The 18,367-nt window shown below is 41.6% G+C and overlaps 1 protein-coding gene across 1 annotated transcript in view; it reads left to right on the plus strand.

Annotated features, from left to right (window-relative positions):
- Positions 1-1,697: 1,697 nt before the first annotated feature.
- SI (sucrase-isomaltase) overlaps positions 1,698-18,367 on the plus strand; it is a 43,755-nt gene continuing 27,085 nt past the window's right edge. Inside the window, exons 1-14 of the mRNA XM_071438152.1 lie at positions 1,698-1,818; positions 3,087-3,160; positions 7,757-7,877; positions 8,537-8,646; positions 9,468-9,619; positions 11,004-11,175; positions 13,478-13,577; positions 14,195-14,307; positions 15,257-15,382; positions 15,869-16,000; positions 16,165-16,281; positions 16,901-17,014; positions 17,240-17,324; positions 17,919-18,036. Coding sequence (XP_071294253.1) covers positions 1,698-1,818; positions 3,087-3,160; positions 7,757-7,877; positions 8,537-8,646; positions 9,468-9,619; positions 11,004-11,175; positions 13,478-13,577; positions 14,195-14,307; positions 15,257-15,382; positions 15,869-16,000; positions 16,165-16,281; positions 16,901-17,014; positions 17,240-17,324; positions 17,919-18,036 — 1,655 coding nt within the window. The remainder of the gene's footprint in view (positions 1,819-3,086; positions 3,161-7,756; positions 7,878-8,536; positions 8,647-9,467; positions 9,620-11,003; positions 11,176-13,477; positions 13,578-14,194; positions 14,308-15,256; positions 15,383-15,868; positions 16,001-16,164; positions 16,282-16,900; positions 17,015-17,239; positions 17,325-17,918; positions 18,037-18,367) is intronic.

Genomic DNA, 18,367 nt, shown 5'->3' on the forward strand with positions numbered 1-18,367 from the left:
GGAGGGAGACCAGGAGAAGAAAGAACTGGAATTCAATGAGATAGGAGGCTTTAATGACAAGAACTTGAATAAAATCCTGATTTTCAGAAAAATGAGCGTGAGGGTTTTTAAGTTTTAGGATGATATCAGCTGGGGCAACAGAGCAAAAGGGGATTTTAGTTTGTGATGGGTTAAAAATGGCAACAGGTGCACACAATGATTTCAACTGTTATTTCACACAAAAAATAGTTCATTCTGAAGTATTTTTCCCTTCTGTGAGTTATGACTAAAACACATGAAAGTGTTCTGATGCAATGCACACCTGCTCCCACACGTTCTTAGCTAAAAAGAACCAATTTCTCTGAATTTAACTTTGTTTTATGAGGTTAAATGCCCTTAACCACAAGCTAAATGCAGTGGTAGCTGCCAGTGTGTATTGATCTGGCTGCTGAGATTCGTTTTAATTAGTTTTAATTAGTTTTAATCAGTCTGGTTGCTGGTGCACAGTTCAGTGTTGATGGCTCTGGGTTGTTTTCTGAGCCAGCACAGCCCCCTTGGCTCAGCACTCCTTTCTCACCAAAAATATTTTAAAAAAAAGCTGTGGAAAACATGAGGTTTTCCCAAATTCCTGAGGCACTGACTCCATTGAGTTATTTGCCATATTCCAGTTGTGATTCCAGCAGCAACCACTGTGCCATGAGCTTGTACACACTCTGTTCTGCCACTGCACAAAAAAAGCAATTTATCTCTGTCTTGCTTTCCCCACGTGTCCTGGACACGCCCTCAGGGTTTACTCCAGCTTTTCTCAGGTATATTTCTAACAAATCAAGTTCCTCCTTTTTAAATGAACAGCCTTGTGTTTGATCCATAGGAGAAAAGAAAGTTTAGAAAAGGAAAAAAAGGAAAGAAGATTTAATTTATTGTCTGTTTCAGGAATTTTAGTAACATGTGGCCAACTTCATGATTAATTTCAGGAGTAAATTGTTCTCTGTTCAGTGATTTGCAGGGACCAGAATACATTTCTGAGTGTAATAATTCCATAATCTGCACTGGGTGAATTATCCTGAACTGGAGACTTATTGCACATAGTATTTAAGTAGAGTTTTATTTAAACCTCGGGATTAGGTGATGTGGCTTACAACCGGACTTAAAATTATAATTTCAAATTAAATTTTTCATTTGAAATTATAACTTTAATTAAAAATTATTCAATTATTGTCGCAGACATCTTTTTATGAAAATCCTTTCTAAGGATTTTTTTTCTTCCTGAGAAGCTGAGAGGCCTCAGGAACAAAACATGCAAGCAATGGTTATCTGCTGCTGTGGAATGCATCAGGTGGATCTGGGATTGGTCTCGTGTAGATGTTTGGATTTAGTGACCAGTCACAGCAGAGCTGGCTCTCTCTCTCTGTCTGAGCCAGCTGCCTTTGTTATCATTATTTTCTATTCTATTCTTAGCTTAGCTACCCTCCTGAGATGAAGCTTTTCCTTCTATTTCTTTTAGTACAGTTATAATATAATATATATATATCATAAAATAATAAACCAAGCCTTGTGAAACATAGAGTCAACATTCTCGTCTCTTCCCTCCTCCAAGAACCCCTGTGAGCGCTGTCACAAATTATAACTGTTACTAGCAACGTTTATGAGCTGGAGATGTAATTCAGAGCCGTTCCTGGTGTTTCTCTTGGTCTGATGGGGTTTCTCTGGGTTTCCAGATGGGCAGGAAGTTCAGTGGGCTGGAGCTCACCCTGATTGCCCTCTTCACGGTGGTGACTGTCATTGCTTGTGTCCTCATTGGGCTGCTGGCCACAGGAGAGCCCGGAGTCAAATCTCCAGGTGAGAGCTTCCCCTGGCTGCTGGAGGAGCACAAACCCCGCTGGCGTCTGCCCCAGGGCTCCTGCTCTTATCGGTGCCCAAATGCTCTTATCATTACCCAAAGGTGAATCGTGGCCAGTCCTTGCTGTGGGTGATCCAGTCAAAGTTATCACTTGTGGGTGCAATAAATGGTGTGAGTCAGGGTTTATTGTCATGAAAAAATCTCTTATCTCTCCCTCCGCTGATTGGACTTTCTTTAGGAGCATAGAGCTCAGATAATTTCAATTTTTGGAGTATTAAAAAAAAAAATAACTCCCAAAAAAGTCTCCCTAAAATCCCCCAGTGTTTCTTGCTGAGGCACTGATAAATCAGGAAACCTTTGTGTTCCAGGGATGTGATGCAGAGCACCTGCTTTACTTCCAGTCCCATTTTGTGTAATTCCATTCACACACAGGGACGGGAGTAAAAAGCTTGGAGGTGAAAATGGCAGAAAAATAAAAATTATTGCTTATACAAGGCTAACAACTCTGTGTTTTAGTAAAACTGCCCATCCAGACTAATATCTGCATATTTTTTTTACTTGTTTCTGTCATGAGTAAGAGTTTTTTGGGCAAAAAGCACAAGTGCAGCTGATGCAAAGAGGCAAATCTGGGGGTGTGTGTCCATCTCAGCCCAGGGCACTTCACAGTCCTCCTTCCAGACACAAACAGTTCCCAAATACATAAAGGAACCTTCAGTGCTCCCTTTAATCAGCTAAAGCTGCCCACCTTAAATTCAGTCCCACAGTCCTGAAATCTAAAGGAGCATTTTAATGGAGGTGCTTTTCCCTGATGCTCCAATTCCAGTTAAAAACTCTGGCTCAGAGGAAGGAGCACCAGGACAGCCCAGCTGAAGAAGAGAAAAGTTCTTCCCATTTTTAGTTTTGCACATATTTTCAACGAAGCAGAGCACATTGACAGGAGTCACTGAAAAGTGGACTAATGAAATAAAATTATCAAAATTACCTGTATGCTCAAAAAATTCACAGTGAAGTTTTCATATCTGAAATAACTGTGTGCCATTTTCCAAAGGTAAAAATGAATCACAGAAGCCATGGTTGATAGAGATTTGGATCTCTGCTGCTGTTAGGGAAGCAGGCAGCAAAAGCAGAGGTGCTGAGTTCAGAGGGACTCAAGTTATTCCTGTGGTTTAGAGATGCTGCTATTAACCCATTCCTTTATTTCCTGCTATTATTAACCCATTCCTTTATTTCCTGCTATCATTAACCCATTCCTTTATTTCCCTGACAGAATTTTACCCACAATGTCAGGACACACCAGTAGCAGAGAGAATTGACTGCATCCCAGACCAATTTGCAACACTGGTAACGTTCTGGAAAATACTAGAAAAGAGATTTTGTCCTATAAAACCTCCTGCTTCTTTATAGAAATGTCATTTGTCTCTACTAGCTCAGGTGTTTCCTTAACCTGTTTAAATGTGTGATTTTCCCAGTGTTTGCAGGATTTCAGCCCACTGGCAGCAGGTCTGATTTCTCTGGTTTGGGCAGAGGTGGCAAAAATATTGGTCAGACACCAAGCACTTAAAAGAGTCACCCTTGGTTGTTAACAACTTTTTCTGAACGGTTTCATTAGGTGTGATGGTCAAAAAGTGGCATTTACAATAATTCAGAAATGATGGCCTTTGCTGAGAATGTGCCATTTTACAAGGTGTGCTCAGAGTTTCCTTTCAGACCCACTTTGGATCTCTGTTTGATTGGGGTGTCTGAGAGAGCAGAGTATGGAAAAGACCTTTTGGCTTAAGAATCTCGGAGTTAAAATTCCCATGGAAAGCATCATCTCAGGCTGGATGAGCCTGGGAGCAGCCTGGGATGGTGGAAAGTTCCCTGCCCATGGAAGGAATTGGAATGAGAGGAGATTTGAGGTCCCTTCCAACCCAAACCCTTCCATGATTTTATGATGCCCTTTATTTTTCAGTGCTTTCACATTGAGAAGGCTTTTGTAATAGTTACTCCTGAAAGACTATCGTTATTATAATTTTTATAATAAAAAATATTATTTAATATTTTTATATTATTTATATAATAATATATTTAATATATAATATAAATATATAAACAATATATATTATAAATATATGATATAAATATGTAGATATAAATATTATATATAAATATATAATATAAATATACAAATATAAACATATAATTTAAAGATAAGAAATAGTTATTAATATAAGTATTAATTATGATTAATATTTATAATTTAAATTATACATATATTTATATAATATATAAATATATTTATATATTATAGTTATCATTTTCATATTTATTATGAATTTTCTTGTTTTCTGGCGAATGCTTGGTATCTATCTTTGATCTGGGGAGGGGAAGCTTAGGAGAGAAAAAACCCCAGTGTGATGTGGGTTACTTCTGTCATTCACAGAGGTATAGAAATTGTTACCCAGCTGTTGGAACCTGGAGGAAACTCCCACCTAATTCCAGAGCTGGCTGTTGCTAAAGCCTCCCCTGCCATGGGTTTTGTTGTGATTTGTAGTTCAATAAAGTCCTGCAGGGATGGGTTAGGAAAGGTTCAAATCACAGCCTGTTCCTCGCCTCTTCAGGTTCCTTCCCTGCCCCAGGAAGAGGCAGAGCCCTGCAGGAGAAGCCATGCAGATCATTGAAATCTGCAATTACTGCCCCTGAAGGGGTCACCCCACGTGCAGGGCTGCACTCCTCAGTGCTCTGCTTGCAGCTGCAAGGCTGGGGCTGGGGGAGAATGAAAAACAATCAAATCACAGCTCCCAGCAGAAAGGTAGATGCAGGTTGCAATGCTGAGGGTGCCTGATCTGGAATAGGAGGTAAAAGAAATGATTTCTGAATATTAGTAAAGAGCAGGCAGCAGATTTGACAGGGTTAGAGATCAAGATCACCTTTGCTCCATGGGGAAAGCCAGAATCCCATCCCACTGATTCCATTCACTCCTGTGCTCACGTTGCCCTGGAAGTGATTGGGTTGTGCCAGGCTGCAATAATGCAGGAATCTGTGAAACTGCAGGTCCTGCATCACTCTTTGCAGTGGTTTGTGTTTGTGGTTTTCACAGTGAACAGCAGCTGGGAAAATGGTTTGGCTAAGCTGATCTGCAAGGGTTGGAGTCTGCCTTGAGTGCCCTGGTCACTGAAGATGGCCAGGGTGGAGCCAGAAAATGAGAGGGATTGCAGAAATGAGAAGTAAATAGGAGAAAGAAAATGAAAGGAAGGAAGGAAGAAGAAAAGAGAAGAGGAAGGCAGGAAGAAATAAAGAAAATACACATGAGGGAAGAACGGAAGAAAAGACAAATGAGAGAAGGAAGAAAAAGGAAGGGGAAGGAAGGAAGAAATGCATAAAAGAGAAAGAAAGGAAGACAGTAACAAAAGAAAATAAATAGATATTTTTTATTTGATCATATGGTTGGTGAAGATAGAGATGCTGGAAGAAGGAAGATTTTCAGGATCTGTTCACTGCTGTGGAAAATTGCCTGGAGGTCTGCTCAGACAAGCAGAACACAGCAGTAAAACAAGAATTCCACTGAGCAGAGCTGGTGTAGGCCAGGCTGACACCTCTGAAGGCTCAGGGAAGGGGGAATTGTTGCTTTGGGCTTGGTTTCTGTGCTTTTCCTCCCAAAATGCCCTGCTGGTGGAGGCCTGTGGATGCACATTTAAGTTCAGCACGTGGCCAGGCCCTTCTTGGAGCCCTTGTGCTCAGCTCATGCTGTTCCCCAGTGCACACAGCTTCCTTGTATCCAGGGTAATTCCTAATTAAGCTTTGGGTGCTGGTATCTATTGTGCTGCTTTTACAGCCCCCAGCCCGGGATCACATCTTTATTTATAGCAGATGATTGCTTTTACAACAGGCTCCCCAGTGTCTCTGGTGAACTCTGCTCCTTCCCCTGTGCCAGGCACAGCCAACCCTCAGCTCCTGTGTTTACTTCCTTGTGCAGAAAGCTCAATATAATGCCACAAAAATAGGAATCTGCCAGGATAAGATCCAGCTGGAAAAATATCACTGGACTGTGAAGGAACTGCTGAAAATAGTTGAGGAGTAATCAGGAGGAATAGCTGGGGAAAAGAAAAAGGTGCTTGGGAAGCTGGGAATGTGGATGCTTGAAGTGCCAGGTTTTAGGAAAATCAGTTTATTCTGCTTTTTATGGGAAGGGAGAAGAGGGTGGAAGTAGTGAATCTGTTCTTATATTTAGGATATTCCCCCATATATGAAGGAAATGAAGTGAGGGGATAAAGCTGAGATCTCTGCAGTCTTGGGGGGCTGTGTTCTTCCTCTCCTTTAGCCTGCAATGGTTTATACATGGGAAATGGGGAGTGCCCAGGTGGCATCTGGGGAGGTGGGAAGTGAGCCTGGGTTTTTCACAGCCTTGCAAAGGGCTTTGGGTGTCAAAAGGGGAAATTAGTCCCTACAGCTCTCCTCCAGCCCTTAATTTTGGCTTGGAACCTGATGGAAATGACAGCACATGTTTTCTGATGGGATGATTCTGTGACAGAGAGGAAAAGCATTCACCTGTTTGGCGAATCTGGGGTTTGTTTTTGGGTGGTTTTGAGTGATTTCTGTGCTCTGTAAAACCGCTATCAAATAAATGCCCCAAGATTGCCCAAGGCAGTGGCTTTATGAGCTCCCTCAGTGCTTCCTTCAGCACCTGCCTGATTGCTGGGCTGGAGCTGCCTTATCTTTTATCTGCCCAGAGCCTCTGAAAATAATTTCACCTGCACTGACTAGTCTGGGCTCTCCAATCCCAAAGAAAGGACAGCAGCAATGCAGGTTTGGGGTCATGTCCACCTATGTCAAGCTGCAGAATATTTTAAATATTTATTACAAGCACCAAAAGCATTTTTGCAGGATCAGATGGAGGCAGAAAGAGTTTCTGGGAGTGGAGAGGTGAAAGTGAGGTTTGGAAGGTGTCCCTTTTGGAGCTGGGTGCCTGAGATCACTGATGGAATCACCCTTTGCCCTCAGTGAGAGTTGTTTTGCCACCGTCCTTTGCCCTAAGTAATGAATGGGGGTTTAAGGGGAGACAATGGGTGGAAACTTCGTGATTCATTGCCCCAATCTTATCTCCAAACATAAACCTCACACACAGAGCGCATGGACAAGTTCATTTCTAACAGCAAAGCAAAGGAATTTCAGCTTTCTGGTGAATGTGTGTGTAAAGCATGGTGCCACTACACTGAGACAGAGGCTTGAAAAAATGTATTTATCTCAATTTGAGGTTATGCAGGAGCAGTCTGACTATTTCTGATACTGGGAAATTACATTAAAATGTAGATATTATACATAATGTTCAATTATGCATATATAGATATTTATTAGATGTTAATCCCATGATAAATTTCACCTCCTCTCCAGTGCGTGACTTTTGGTCAGACTCTGCTGTATCTGTCCCAGTGGAGAGATGTAGATTATTGAACATAATCAATAATTCAATATTATATTGAATAATATAATAATTCAATACTTATTTAATATTAATAATTAATAATTATTGAATGTTATTCATTATTCAGTAATAACTCAATAAAAAATAATTATTGAATCATTATTCAATAATAATTCAATAATAATAATATTGAACTATTATTTTAAAACATTTAAAATATTTAAATAATTCAATAAAAATTTAAAATATTTAAATAATTCAATAATTCTTTTAAAATATTTATTTTACCTGTGGATCTTGTGGTCTTAAGACTGCATCTCAATAAGCAAGTTTATTCTGAATCCATAAAAAACCCTCTTTAGTGCTTTCTGTGCTACCACTGAGTTCACTCTGTGGAGTTTTTCAAAGGAGGGCTTGACCTGAGTGCAGAAATCATTAAGGTTCCTGGTGTTTGGGGTGAAATGTGCCCTGAACTGGTTTGGTATGGGTGTATTTGTGTGCCCCCACTGATCTGTGTCCCTGCTGTCCTTGCTCAGAGCACCTGCTCCCTCCGTGGCTGCTGCTGGAGCCCCCAGAGCGACGCCAACGTGCCCTGGTGCTTTTTCTCCCCCAACCACGGCTACCAAGTGCGGGGCTCAGAGAGATCCACCGAGGCAGGTGAGCTCTGGCCTGGGCCCCAGCTCCCACCCTCTCGGAACCTCTGCTGCTCACGGTGACTCTGAGGTCCGTGCCAGCCTCTTTTCCCAGCCCAGCGGTTGAAGAAGGAGTCAGAATTGTTCTGTTCTTGTTCTCAAGGTTGTTTATTATTTCGTATTTGTAACGTTCATTCTCCGGCCCGACGAGGTCTGTCTGGCAAGTGGGGTTGAGGCACACTGGTGGTATCTTTTTATACTAAAAACTACATTTACAATATTTACAATAACTTCCCAGTACCTATCACCTACGTTAGACAGTGAATTCTACTCTAAACCAGTCTAAAAGTGCCAACATCACCCAGAGGATGGAGGCCAAGAAGAAGGGAAAAGGACAAAGCACACCCAAATTCCTCCATCTTGGGACCCTGAGCCCCCATTCTAAAACCTCAAAAAACTATTTTTCACCTTGTGACAAACTAACTATTATTCTACTTAAACATTCTTGACTTGTAATTCTTCATATAAAGTTGGTGGTTGTTTTTTCCAAGGGCTAAATCAAAGGCACAGGGGTTTGGGGCTCTGTGCCAAGGTCTCTGAGCCCCCCAGGTAGGGTCCCGAGTCCTCCAGGGCAGCCAGAGGAATTTCCTGGGTTCCAACACAGCCCCGTGTTTGTCTCCCAAGGGTTTGAGGCCACGTTGGACAGGCTGCCATCCCCTTCCCTCTTCGGGAACGACATCCAGACCGTGCTGCTCACAGCGGAGTATCAGACCAACAACCGCTTCCGATTCAAGGTCAGCTGTGTCCTCTGCTGCTCCAAGGCCTGTTTGCTCTGCAAGATGTGGGGCTGCCTGTGCAGGGAGTGTAGGATTGATGCCTCTGGAGCACTCTCATGATTCCCTGTGAAGTTCTTTCATTGTTCTCCCTGATGTTGCAATGCCTCAGGCTAACGGGGACTTGGCGCGGTGGGAATTCTGCATGAAAAATCACCCAGACCTCTGGAAAGCTCAGCTTTCCTATTATCCACCATTTGTCCTCACCTAGACCTCTGGAAAGCTCAGCTTTCCTATTATCCACCACTTGTCCTCACCTAGACCTCTGGAAAGCTCAGCTTTCCTATTATCCACCATTTGTCCTCACCCAGACCTCTGGAAAGCTCAGCTTTCCTATTATCCACCACTTGTCCTCATCACAGGAAGATTTGGGGGGGATAAATGTATTTAATTACTTTTTGTTGATGGCCCAATCACATCTCTCAATCCCTTTGACAGACAATATTAGCTTTTCCAATGGTTTGTGTTTTCCATGGAGAGCTCAAGAGTCTGTGCCATGGATGTGGGGTACCAGTGGCTTGTGGGGTTGAGAACCCTCTGTGGGAGACTTTGTCCTGTGGTGGGTTCCTGGTGAGCCAGGGAAACACAGAGTCAAATATTCCAAAGAAAATGGCTGAAAATGAGTAATTAAACTTGGAAGTGGACAACAATGAAAGCAGAGGAGGAGACTGGGATAAGGGTGGAAATACCCTGAGTCAAAACTGTGGATAATGCTGGAAAATATCTGTATTGGGGATTGATTTTATCAAGGCCCAACGCTTGTGTTGTGTCAATGTGTGCAGATCACTGACCCCAATGCTAAAAGGTTCGAGGTCCCTCACGAGCACGTGAAGCCCTTCCAGGGATCCAAGGCCTCCAACCCCAGCTACAACGTGGAGCTGAAGCACAACCCCTTCGGCCTCGTGGTGACCAGAGCCAGCAATGGCAAAGTGCTGTAAGTCCTGGTGGGCCTTCCTTGGTGACACAGCTGTCACTGGGGCTCCCTGAGAGCCACACCAGGTGCCACCTGAGAGGTGTCCTCGTGGACACAGGCTCAACTTCTTCCCTCTTCTTGACTGCTGGATGTCCCTCAAGGACTCTTGGGATGACTTTGGGAGTAAAGTCTGAGGTGGGAAGCTCTGTCTGAAGGGTTTCAGGTGTGGCTCTCTGATCACGTTCCCCCAGTGCTTGGGAAATCTCAATATGGGGAATTTTTATTGCCTGAGGGACTCTTTGCCAGTTCTTCAAACCATGTGGGAAAACTCCTGATTGCCTTTTATCTGCTTTACCTTTTCACCTTTTTTTTCCCTTCCTTTACCTTTTATCTTCTTTACTACACTCATGCTGAGGCCCTGAATCACCAAAATCAGGCTGCCCTTTGTGTCACCTCCAAAATCAGGCTGCCCTTTGTGTCACCACCAAAATCAGGCTGCCCTTTACACCTGTGATATCCAAGGACAGCTGGTTGAGCAAGGCTGTGTGTAAAATATTGAATGAACTTGAACATTGGATTGTCTCATCCCATTCATGTTCTAAAAATAAATGAATGAAGCCAAAGCCACCAACCCACAGGTGTCCAAGTGCCCTCAGAGCAGGGAAGTGCCAGATGAAGGTGCTCATTAAATCAGCCAGGAATGATTACCTGTCACAGGGCTGGGCCACTTGGATTAGCAAGGCTTCAAGTTTCATTAATTAAAGGTTGCTTTTTGCTCTTATTAGTATTGTTTTCTTGCTTGGAATCCTCTGTAATGATTGATTTGCAATTACAGAGGGCACAGAAGATGGGCTTGGCAGTCAGCAGTGCCTGACTGATTAAACAGGTACAGGGAGGGGGATGAGACACCTGGGGGACCATAATTCTCTGGAATATTGTGTAAATTTCCCTAGGCCTTTGTTTAATTTCATCAAAGTATTTGCATTTGGGTGTCTGAAGAAAAAATGACAGTGATGTTGGACTCTGAGTTTGAGGCTCTCAAAGAAAGCTGTTGCTACCATGGGATAAGGGCAGAGTTAAGTCCTTGATAAATTTCTTTGCACAAGGTTTGCACTGATTTTCCCCAGCTCTTAAATAGAGAGGCCTTTTTACAGAAGGAGACTATGTCATGACAATTCATTACCAAAATCTTGATTATTCTGATAAAGTCTGTGACCTTCCACCATCTTTTGTGGCCCCAAAATACTTCTGATTCCAACAACAGCTGGAAGAAAACTTGAAAAATCTGAGTGGAGACCTGACTGTGCCTCCCAGCTCCAGCTGAAATGACCAGAAACAATCCTTGCAACAACCCTTGGTAAAACTCCTCCTTTTTTCCTCATTTCTTTTTGCACTTTTCCACCAGGTTTGACACCACCATTGGGCCCCTGCAGTATGCTGACCAGTTCCTGCAGCTCTCCATCAGGCTGCCCAGCAGAAACATCTACGGCGTTGGGGAGCACGTGCACAAGCAGTACAGGCACGACGTCAACTGGAGAACCTGGCCCCTCTTCAGCAGGGACACTCCCCCAGCTGCAGTGAGTCTGGGCCCCTTTCCCCTCTGTCCTGGCAGTTCTGTCACCCAAACCTGGCTGTGAGCACATTCGTGCATCCACCAGGCTGAAATTAATTGTTGGGGATCAAGAGTTGATTCCGTGTTTGGGTGAGAATAAATTATTGTGGATTTGTGACGGTGTTCACAGGGGTTCTTGGATGAGGGAAGAGATGAGGATCTGACTCCGTGTTTCAGAAGGCTGATTTATTATTTTATGATATATATTACATTAAAACTCTACTAAAAGAATAGAAGAAAAGGTTTCATCAGAAGGCTAGCTCAGAATAGAATAGGAAAGAATGATAACAAAGGTTTGTGGCTCGGCCCTGTCCAAGCCAGCTGGGCTGTGATTGGCCATTAATTAAAAACAACCACATGAGACCAATCACAGATGCACCTGTTGCATTCCACAGCCGCAGATAACCATGGTTTGCATTTTGTTCCTGAGGCCTCTCAACTTCTCAGGAGGAAAAATCCTAAGGAAAGGATTTTTCATAAAAGATGTCTGTGACAATGGATTATTATGATTTAAAAGAAAACAGCTGAAGGAAAGGACAAAAAGGATTCAGCTAGTCTTGGGTTTGACAGAAGTTCCTGAAACAATAGAATTGGCACGAGAAATAAAACTTCCTTGTTACTTTATCAGTATCCTTCTTTCGTGAAAATTCCTGCATTTCTTGTGGATTTACTAGAGGCTGTTGCCATAAAAGAGAGGGATTGCATGGCAGTGCTGTCTTGAAGAATTGAATTTGAGACAAGGTCAAATTTCATCCATTTAATTCAGTTCAAGATATTGTTTTAATTCAGTTCATCCATTTAATTCAGCTCAAGATATTATTTTTGAGGGAGACATCTTATCTGCCTAAACATTTGGCACAAACATTTCATTTTATTTATTTAGTGTTATTTGAAAACAGGAAGGAGTTCAGGTCAAAAGAGGAGACATTTACACTTTTACAGACCTGGGTCACAAGCTTGTTCTCCTTCTGTTTCTTGTTCTAACATAATTTACATTTGAGTATAACTCAATAGCACTAAATTCAGCCCACTGAAGCCCTTCTGCCTGTGGAGTTTTCCATGAAGATTTTCCAGGCACTGTGTGTTGTTGCTAACAGCTCCATGGTAGTGATGGGTGTTCCCTGGTTTTTATGTTGGTGTGCAGTGGAAAACCAGTGGATAAACCTTAACAGATGAGTCCTCAACTTCTACAGATAATTAGAATAAATAACATACTAGTAAATAACAACAGGCTTTGCTGAGGGCAGGGTTCAGTTCAGATGGAGAGGCTGAACATCCTTGGAGCTCAAATTATGGAAAAATTCTCCCTAACAGCTGCTTCTTTCCAAGATAGAATATGTCTGTCAGCTGTTATTTGTTGCTATAGTTTTCTGGCCGTCCCTTTATGAAGCAATTTCTGTGACAACCGTTTTGTGGTAATTGTGAGATTATTTTCACCATTACCTCAGCTTCATAAAGCAACTCCCTCCTTTGAGAGAGAACTTTTGTTGTCCTGCCACAGGAGATAAATGGACTGAAACCTGAGGGTGAGATGGCTGCATGTAGTTAATTAATAATCTGGAATTTGTACCCGTTGCCTTGAGATTCCTCCTCACTCTTTGCTCTGGGTTGAAGATAGTTCTTAACTGAATGGCTTCACTCAGTGTAGACTCATTAAGCTAAAATGACACTGGACAGCACCAAGTGAGGCTGATTTCCAATTGCTCAGGCTCTGTTTCTTGTTCATTTGAACTGAATTTGCTTTTTCAGGAGAAAAAACACAACTATTGCAACAATTGTTAGCATCTCTCAGGGGTTATGTTGCTAATAATAACAGCAGAAATAAAAAAAGAATTAGAAAGGAAATGAAAAAGCAGCAAGGCACTCTCCTGTTTCCATAGATTAGGCATCAAAATTATTGCCTTGCAGGATGAATAGAAATATAGATTAGATGTAAAACCTAATCTGTGGTGAAAGGGAAGCACCTCTCAAGTTCTTGATGAGCACACTTATTCCCCAGAAATAGAGCTGCAATTTCTGCCAGCTTTCCTGGAGATCCATCAGATCTGTTACCTATTTATTAGGGAAATTCTTGTTTTAATGGAAAATAAAGGAGAATAACACCAGGAAAACCAGAACATATAAATCAGGGAAGTTTCAGGATTTAAATTTCTGCTGTTTGCTCCATTTTGAGACGTTTTGAGTTCTACCTGTGATATATTTTGGAATATTACCGAGCAGATCCTGTTATTAGATGTTAATCAGCTTGCCTGTTCCCTTTATTTTAGACAGTGGATAACTTGTATGGAACCCATACTTTCTTCCTGTGTTTGGAAGACAACACTGGAGCCTCCTTTGGTGTTTTCCTGATGAACAGCAATGCCATGGGTGAGAAACCTTTCTCTGGGGCTCTGAGAAGTGCAGCTGAGTTTCTTTTTTGAAATTATTGCAATAAAACTGAGCTGATGTAAGTGTCCCTTCTTAAAAACACCCCCAATATCTGAGGGCAGTCATACCCCGTGTCTAATAATATTTCAAATACAAGCAGTGAGTAGCTCCCTGCAGTTAACTTGAGGATTTTGATGGAAATCTGAGGGTCAGGAATTTATCCAAAAGCTGTACAGGTCTGCACTGGAATAAGAGAGTAAATTTGGAGTGAACAACACTTGGAAGTGAATGTCCTTTAAACCCTTCAGATAAGTGTATTTATGTTTACTGAGCTCTGCACATCTTTGGGCTGGAAGAAAGTTGTACTCAAAATTCAGAGATAAAAGGCTGAACCATTGGATTTCTTCTGATGCTCTTCTCTGTAGGACGAAAAGGAATGGAAATAGGGACACATAAAGAGTTGTCTGATTCCCCTTCTTTCCAAGTTCAATTAATGGTTTAGGGTTCTTTAGGCATTTTGTGGTTTTTACTTCAGTAAATTCTCTAATCATCAATTAGAAAAGTTAGTTTAGAATTTCCTGTCCTTCAGAACTGTTTTTTGCCCTCTTGCCTGGCAGAGTTTGTGGTGCAACCTGCTCCAGCAGTGACCTACAGAACCATTGGAGGCATCCTGGATTTCTACATCTTCGTGGGGAACACTCCAGAGCAAGTAGTCCAGGAGTACCTGCAGGTACCTTTACCTACAGGGATTATGCATTGGGCAGATGTTTTCAAAGGTGCTTGGGATTTATTTTATCATATTATTTTTCTCTGGGTGCTGGAGAGGAGACCATGCTCGAGGCCCAAGAGCTCCAAAATTCATAAATCTAATTTACACCGTGGCCTTTAGGGCTGGAGATGGTCTTTAGAATAATTTTTGTTTCCTTGCTCTTTTCATGAGGAAAAATTCCCGTTCATATGGCATTACTATGGGATAGAGAGTGTGTTTACAGGATGTCTGGAACTTATGATCACAAGATATCACCGAGTGTCTTTTGCACTTCTTGAGGTCTTCCGTGGTTCCAGTGACACCTGAAAGAATGGGCATTGTCCCAAAATAGCAGTATTTATTAAAATAAATAAATAATAGGAGAAAAATATTGTATTTAGGAGTGGGCTGTTGGAGTAGATTTGAGAAATGTGGTGATGCCTTTTGGGGCTCCCTAAAACCAGAGGGCAGACAGAGTTAAAGGAATAAAAGCAGTTCTGTTTATTGAAGCCCTTCAGGTACATCCAGGGCAGACCAACCCAAAATGCCCCACGGCTCACGGGTTTCACACTTTTATAACTTTGGGCCATTTGCATTTTGGGGTTCATCCTCCAATTCCAGCTTCAGGTCATGAAGTCATTGAGCCCCAGTTTGCTGCCCCAACTCACTTTGGTTTCCATCTCTGGGCCCTGAGGCGCTGAGGTGTCCTTGATTGCCAGGCCTGGAGAGGAATTGTTGTGTCTGCCCAAAATGGGAAAGCAGCAGCTGGCACTGGGTGTGGAGCTCAGAGTTACACACTAAAGAACTGCAGGGCTACAGAGAGATGGAAATAGAAAAGATAAAATCCTAAAGCATCACTGGGAGCAGGGAAAGGGAATGGGGTGACACAGGGTGTCCAGCAGCACGTGGGGTTTGTGTTTTCCCCTCCCAGCTTGTGGGACTGCCAGCACTGCCTGCCTACTGGAACCTGGGATTCCAGCTCTGCCGCTATGGGTACCTGTCCCTGGACGAGGTGAAGGAAGTGGTGGAGAGGAACAGGGCTGTTGGACTGCCCTACGTGAGTATGGGGCTGGGGAGCACTCTGAGATCCCACAGCTGGCTCGTTTTCCATGAGCTTGGGTTGGGAAACCTGTGGTGCCAAAGGTTTTTGGGCATTTTGATGTTAGACCCATCATCAGAATGTTGGATGAGGGGTGGAGCATTGAATTTTCTCATCTAGGGGTGTCCCATCTAACTGCAGTTAGATTTATTCAAACACTTTCTTGTAATAATTTTTCTTTTATTCTTTCCAACTCCATCCATTTTTCTTCTCGTGAAACATTTTTTATTTTCCTATGGACAGTTATGGAACCATATATTATTCTTAATTGACAGTCAAAGGCAAAGTACAATTAACTTTTAAAATTAGAATTTAGGGGACATGAACCTCATGTCTTCAATAGAATGAAAATAGCCTAATATTCAGCTAATATTTAGGAAGAAAAATAATAAAAATCCTTACCTATCACTTTTCATGGAAAAGCTGAACTCCCTTCTCTTTCAGGATATCCAAGTCATTGATATTGATTACATGGAGAAGAGGAAAGATTTTACTTATGACAAAGAGAAATTCAAAGACCTCCCTCAGTTTGCATCTTATTTGCATGACCGTGGACAAAAATACATCATCATATTGGTAAGCACTTCATTACTCCTTTTTTCCCTTGTGAACCCTTTCATTACAGTTATTTTTTATTACTATTCTTTACTTATTCTATGCAATTACTTCATTTACAGCCTGCAATAATGGATGGAATATCCTGATTTCTTCTTCTCTTTGTGGTTTTCTAATTTCTTTAGGATCCTGCTATTAGCACCCAAAAAATGGCTGATGGAAGTCCCTATGGAAGCTACGTCAGGGGATCGGAGAGGAACGTCTGGGTCAATGAGTCAGATGGAACAGCGCTGGTTGGGGAGGTAACTGTGGTTGTACACGCTTGGATTTCATCTGTTGTCACTGTTGTGATTTGCTTTAGCCCAGGGGACTTGGCTCTCAGGGAGAGCAAAGTTTGTAAGGTCTCTTGTAGACTGTGATAATTCTCAACCTTTCTTAGCTTTTTTTTTTTTTCCCAATTGTTTACATTTAAAAGGCATTTTTCATTGATTCTACATCAAAATTATATTTTTTTAATTTTAATTTTTTAAAGAAAAATAGAACTAAAATAGCAATTAAAGTTACACTTGCTCACATTAACCCTTTTTTTTTTACATTAACACTAACGTTTTTTTTACGTCAAAGGGTAGTTTGAAGGCTCAAGGGACATTTCATCAGCCAGCTCCTATTTATTTCCAGTAGCAATTGAAGAGCCAGATCCCACATTATCCTTTTAATTTATAAGCTTAACTTCTATTGAGAATCTTCTCAGCTGTGTATTGTTGACTCACAAGAAAAGCAATTGAAAAATTCAAAGTTAAGAAATTCATACTCTTTGTGTTCTTCAATCTCCCATCCAACCTGAGCAGTTCTATGATCCTTTGACAGTTTTTTTAATCTCATTCAAAGTTCCATTAATTATTTTCCTTTTGAATATTCCAGGTGTGGCCAGGGGAAACTGTGTTCCCAGACTACACCAGCGCTGAGGGCACAGACTGGTGGGTGAACGAGTGCAAATTGTTCTATGACATGGTGCCCTATGATGGAATATGGATTGTGAGTAATTCAAGATTTTTATTTTTATTTTTTAAAATATGGGTGATAGCAGGTGTTTATCACACTGAATTTTTATTGGATTGAAAAGTATTTTTTCAGTCAGGAAGGAGACATTGAAGAATAGCTACTAGTGGTTCCTTAAAGGATGACAGAATAGAGTGGAAGACTTTTTTAGGGAAATGTACTTAAGGCAACTTTATTTCATCCTGCATCTTTCCTTTCCAGGACATGAATGAAGTGTGCAGCTTTGTTCAAGGCTCAAAAAAAGGTTGTGCAGACAATGAGTTAAACTACCCTCCTTACACTCCCAGTAAGTACACTTACTTTAATCAGAATAATAAAATATCAAATAAAATGTTAATTTCCTTCAAGGATACAACATGGTTTTAGTGTAGTTCCTATGGGTGCGGTTTGGACATTCCTATTGACAGAAAACAATATTTATGTGCTTGTATTTGTATACTTCAGGTGTGGCTTATAGAACTGCCTCTTTTATCTCATCAAATAAATACTGGATATTGTCATTGCCTAAATTATGTCTAATAATGCTACGATCCTCTTGCACTGTCAATAGTTTTTCAGATATTTGCAGAACTAAAGTGGAGTTCATAGTTAGCATTAATAGTAGATTTAAGTAACCTTTGCCAGTGTGCTGTCCGATGGTGATTCAGGAATTTAGAGCACAGATCCCAGTGCCCTGGATGGGTGCAAAGCTCAGGAGTGGAAATATCACAGAACAAACCAACAGCCAAGAGCAGCATTTTGGTTTTGGAGTAATTAAACTGCCTGGGTGAAAGAATAAAGAGAAAAAAGGGGCTTGGATATCATAAATGTGCATTAGAGATTGGAAATATTAATAATAAAAATGTACCTTACCAGTGCTGTTTGTATTCCTTCCTTCCAGGGATCCTCGACAGACTCATGTACTCCAAGACACTTTGCCTGGATGCAGTGCAGAGATGGGGCAAGCAATATGATGTCCACAATCTTTATGGATATTCCATGACCCTATCCACCAGGAAGTAAGGAATGCAAGCTAAAATCCTGCAGAAAGGTTTCAGAACAGTCCATGACCTGTGTTTTCCAAAGCACCACGAAACGTGGCTGCTAAAGGAATGAGATTCCTGGAAAATGCTGTGTTGCCTTTGAGCTAATTTAGCCAAGGGAAAATCCACAGCCTGGAGTTGGTAGGAAAAACCACAAATTGGCTGCCAGAGCTGTGTAAAGATATTATTTCAAATTAATCTCTTGAACCTTGCTAAAACACACCTGCAAAGGGGCTCCCATCCTTGGGATGAATAATCAGTGCAAATCGGTGTGAATCTGCTTAGTTCAGAATTTTCAACATTTGAG

The sequence above is a fragment of the Agelaius tricolor genome, unplaced genomic scaffold (assembly GCF_023055355.1).
Source record: "Agelaius tricolor isolate 1412-34295 unplaced genomic scaffold, bAgeTri1.0.p SCAF_12, whole genome shotgun sequence".
Classification (NCBI taxonomy): Eukaryota; Metazoa; Chordata; class Aves; order Passeriformes; family Icteridae; genus Agelaius; species Agelaius tricolor.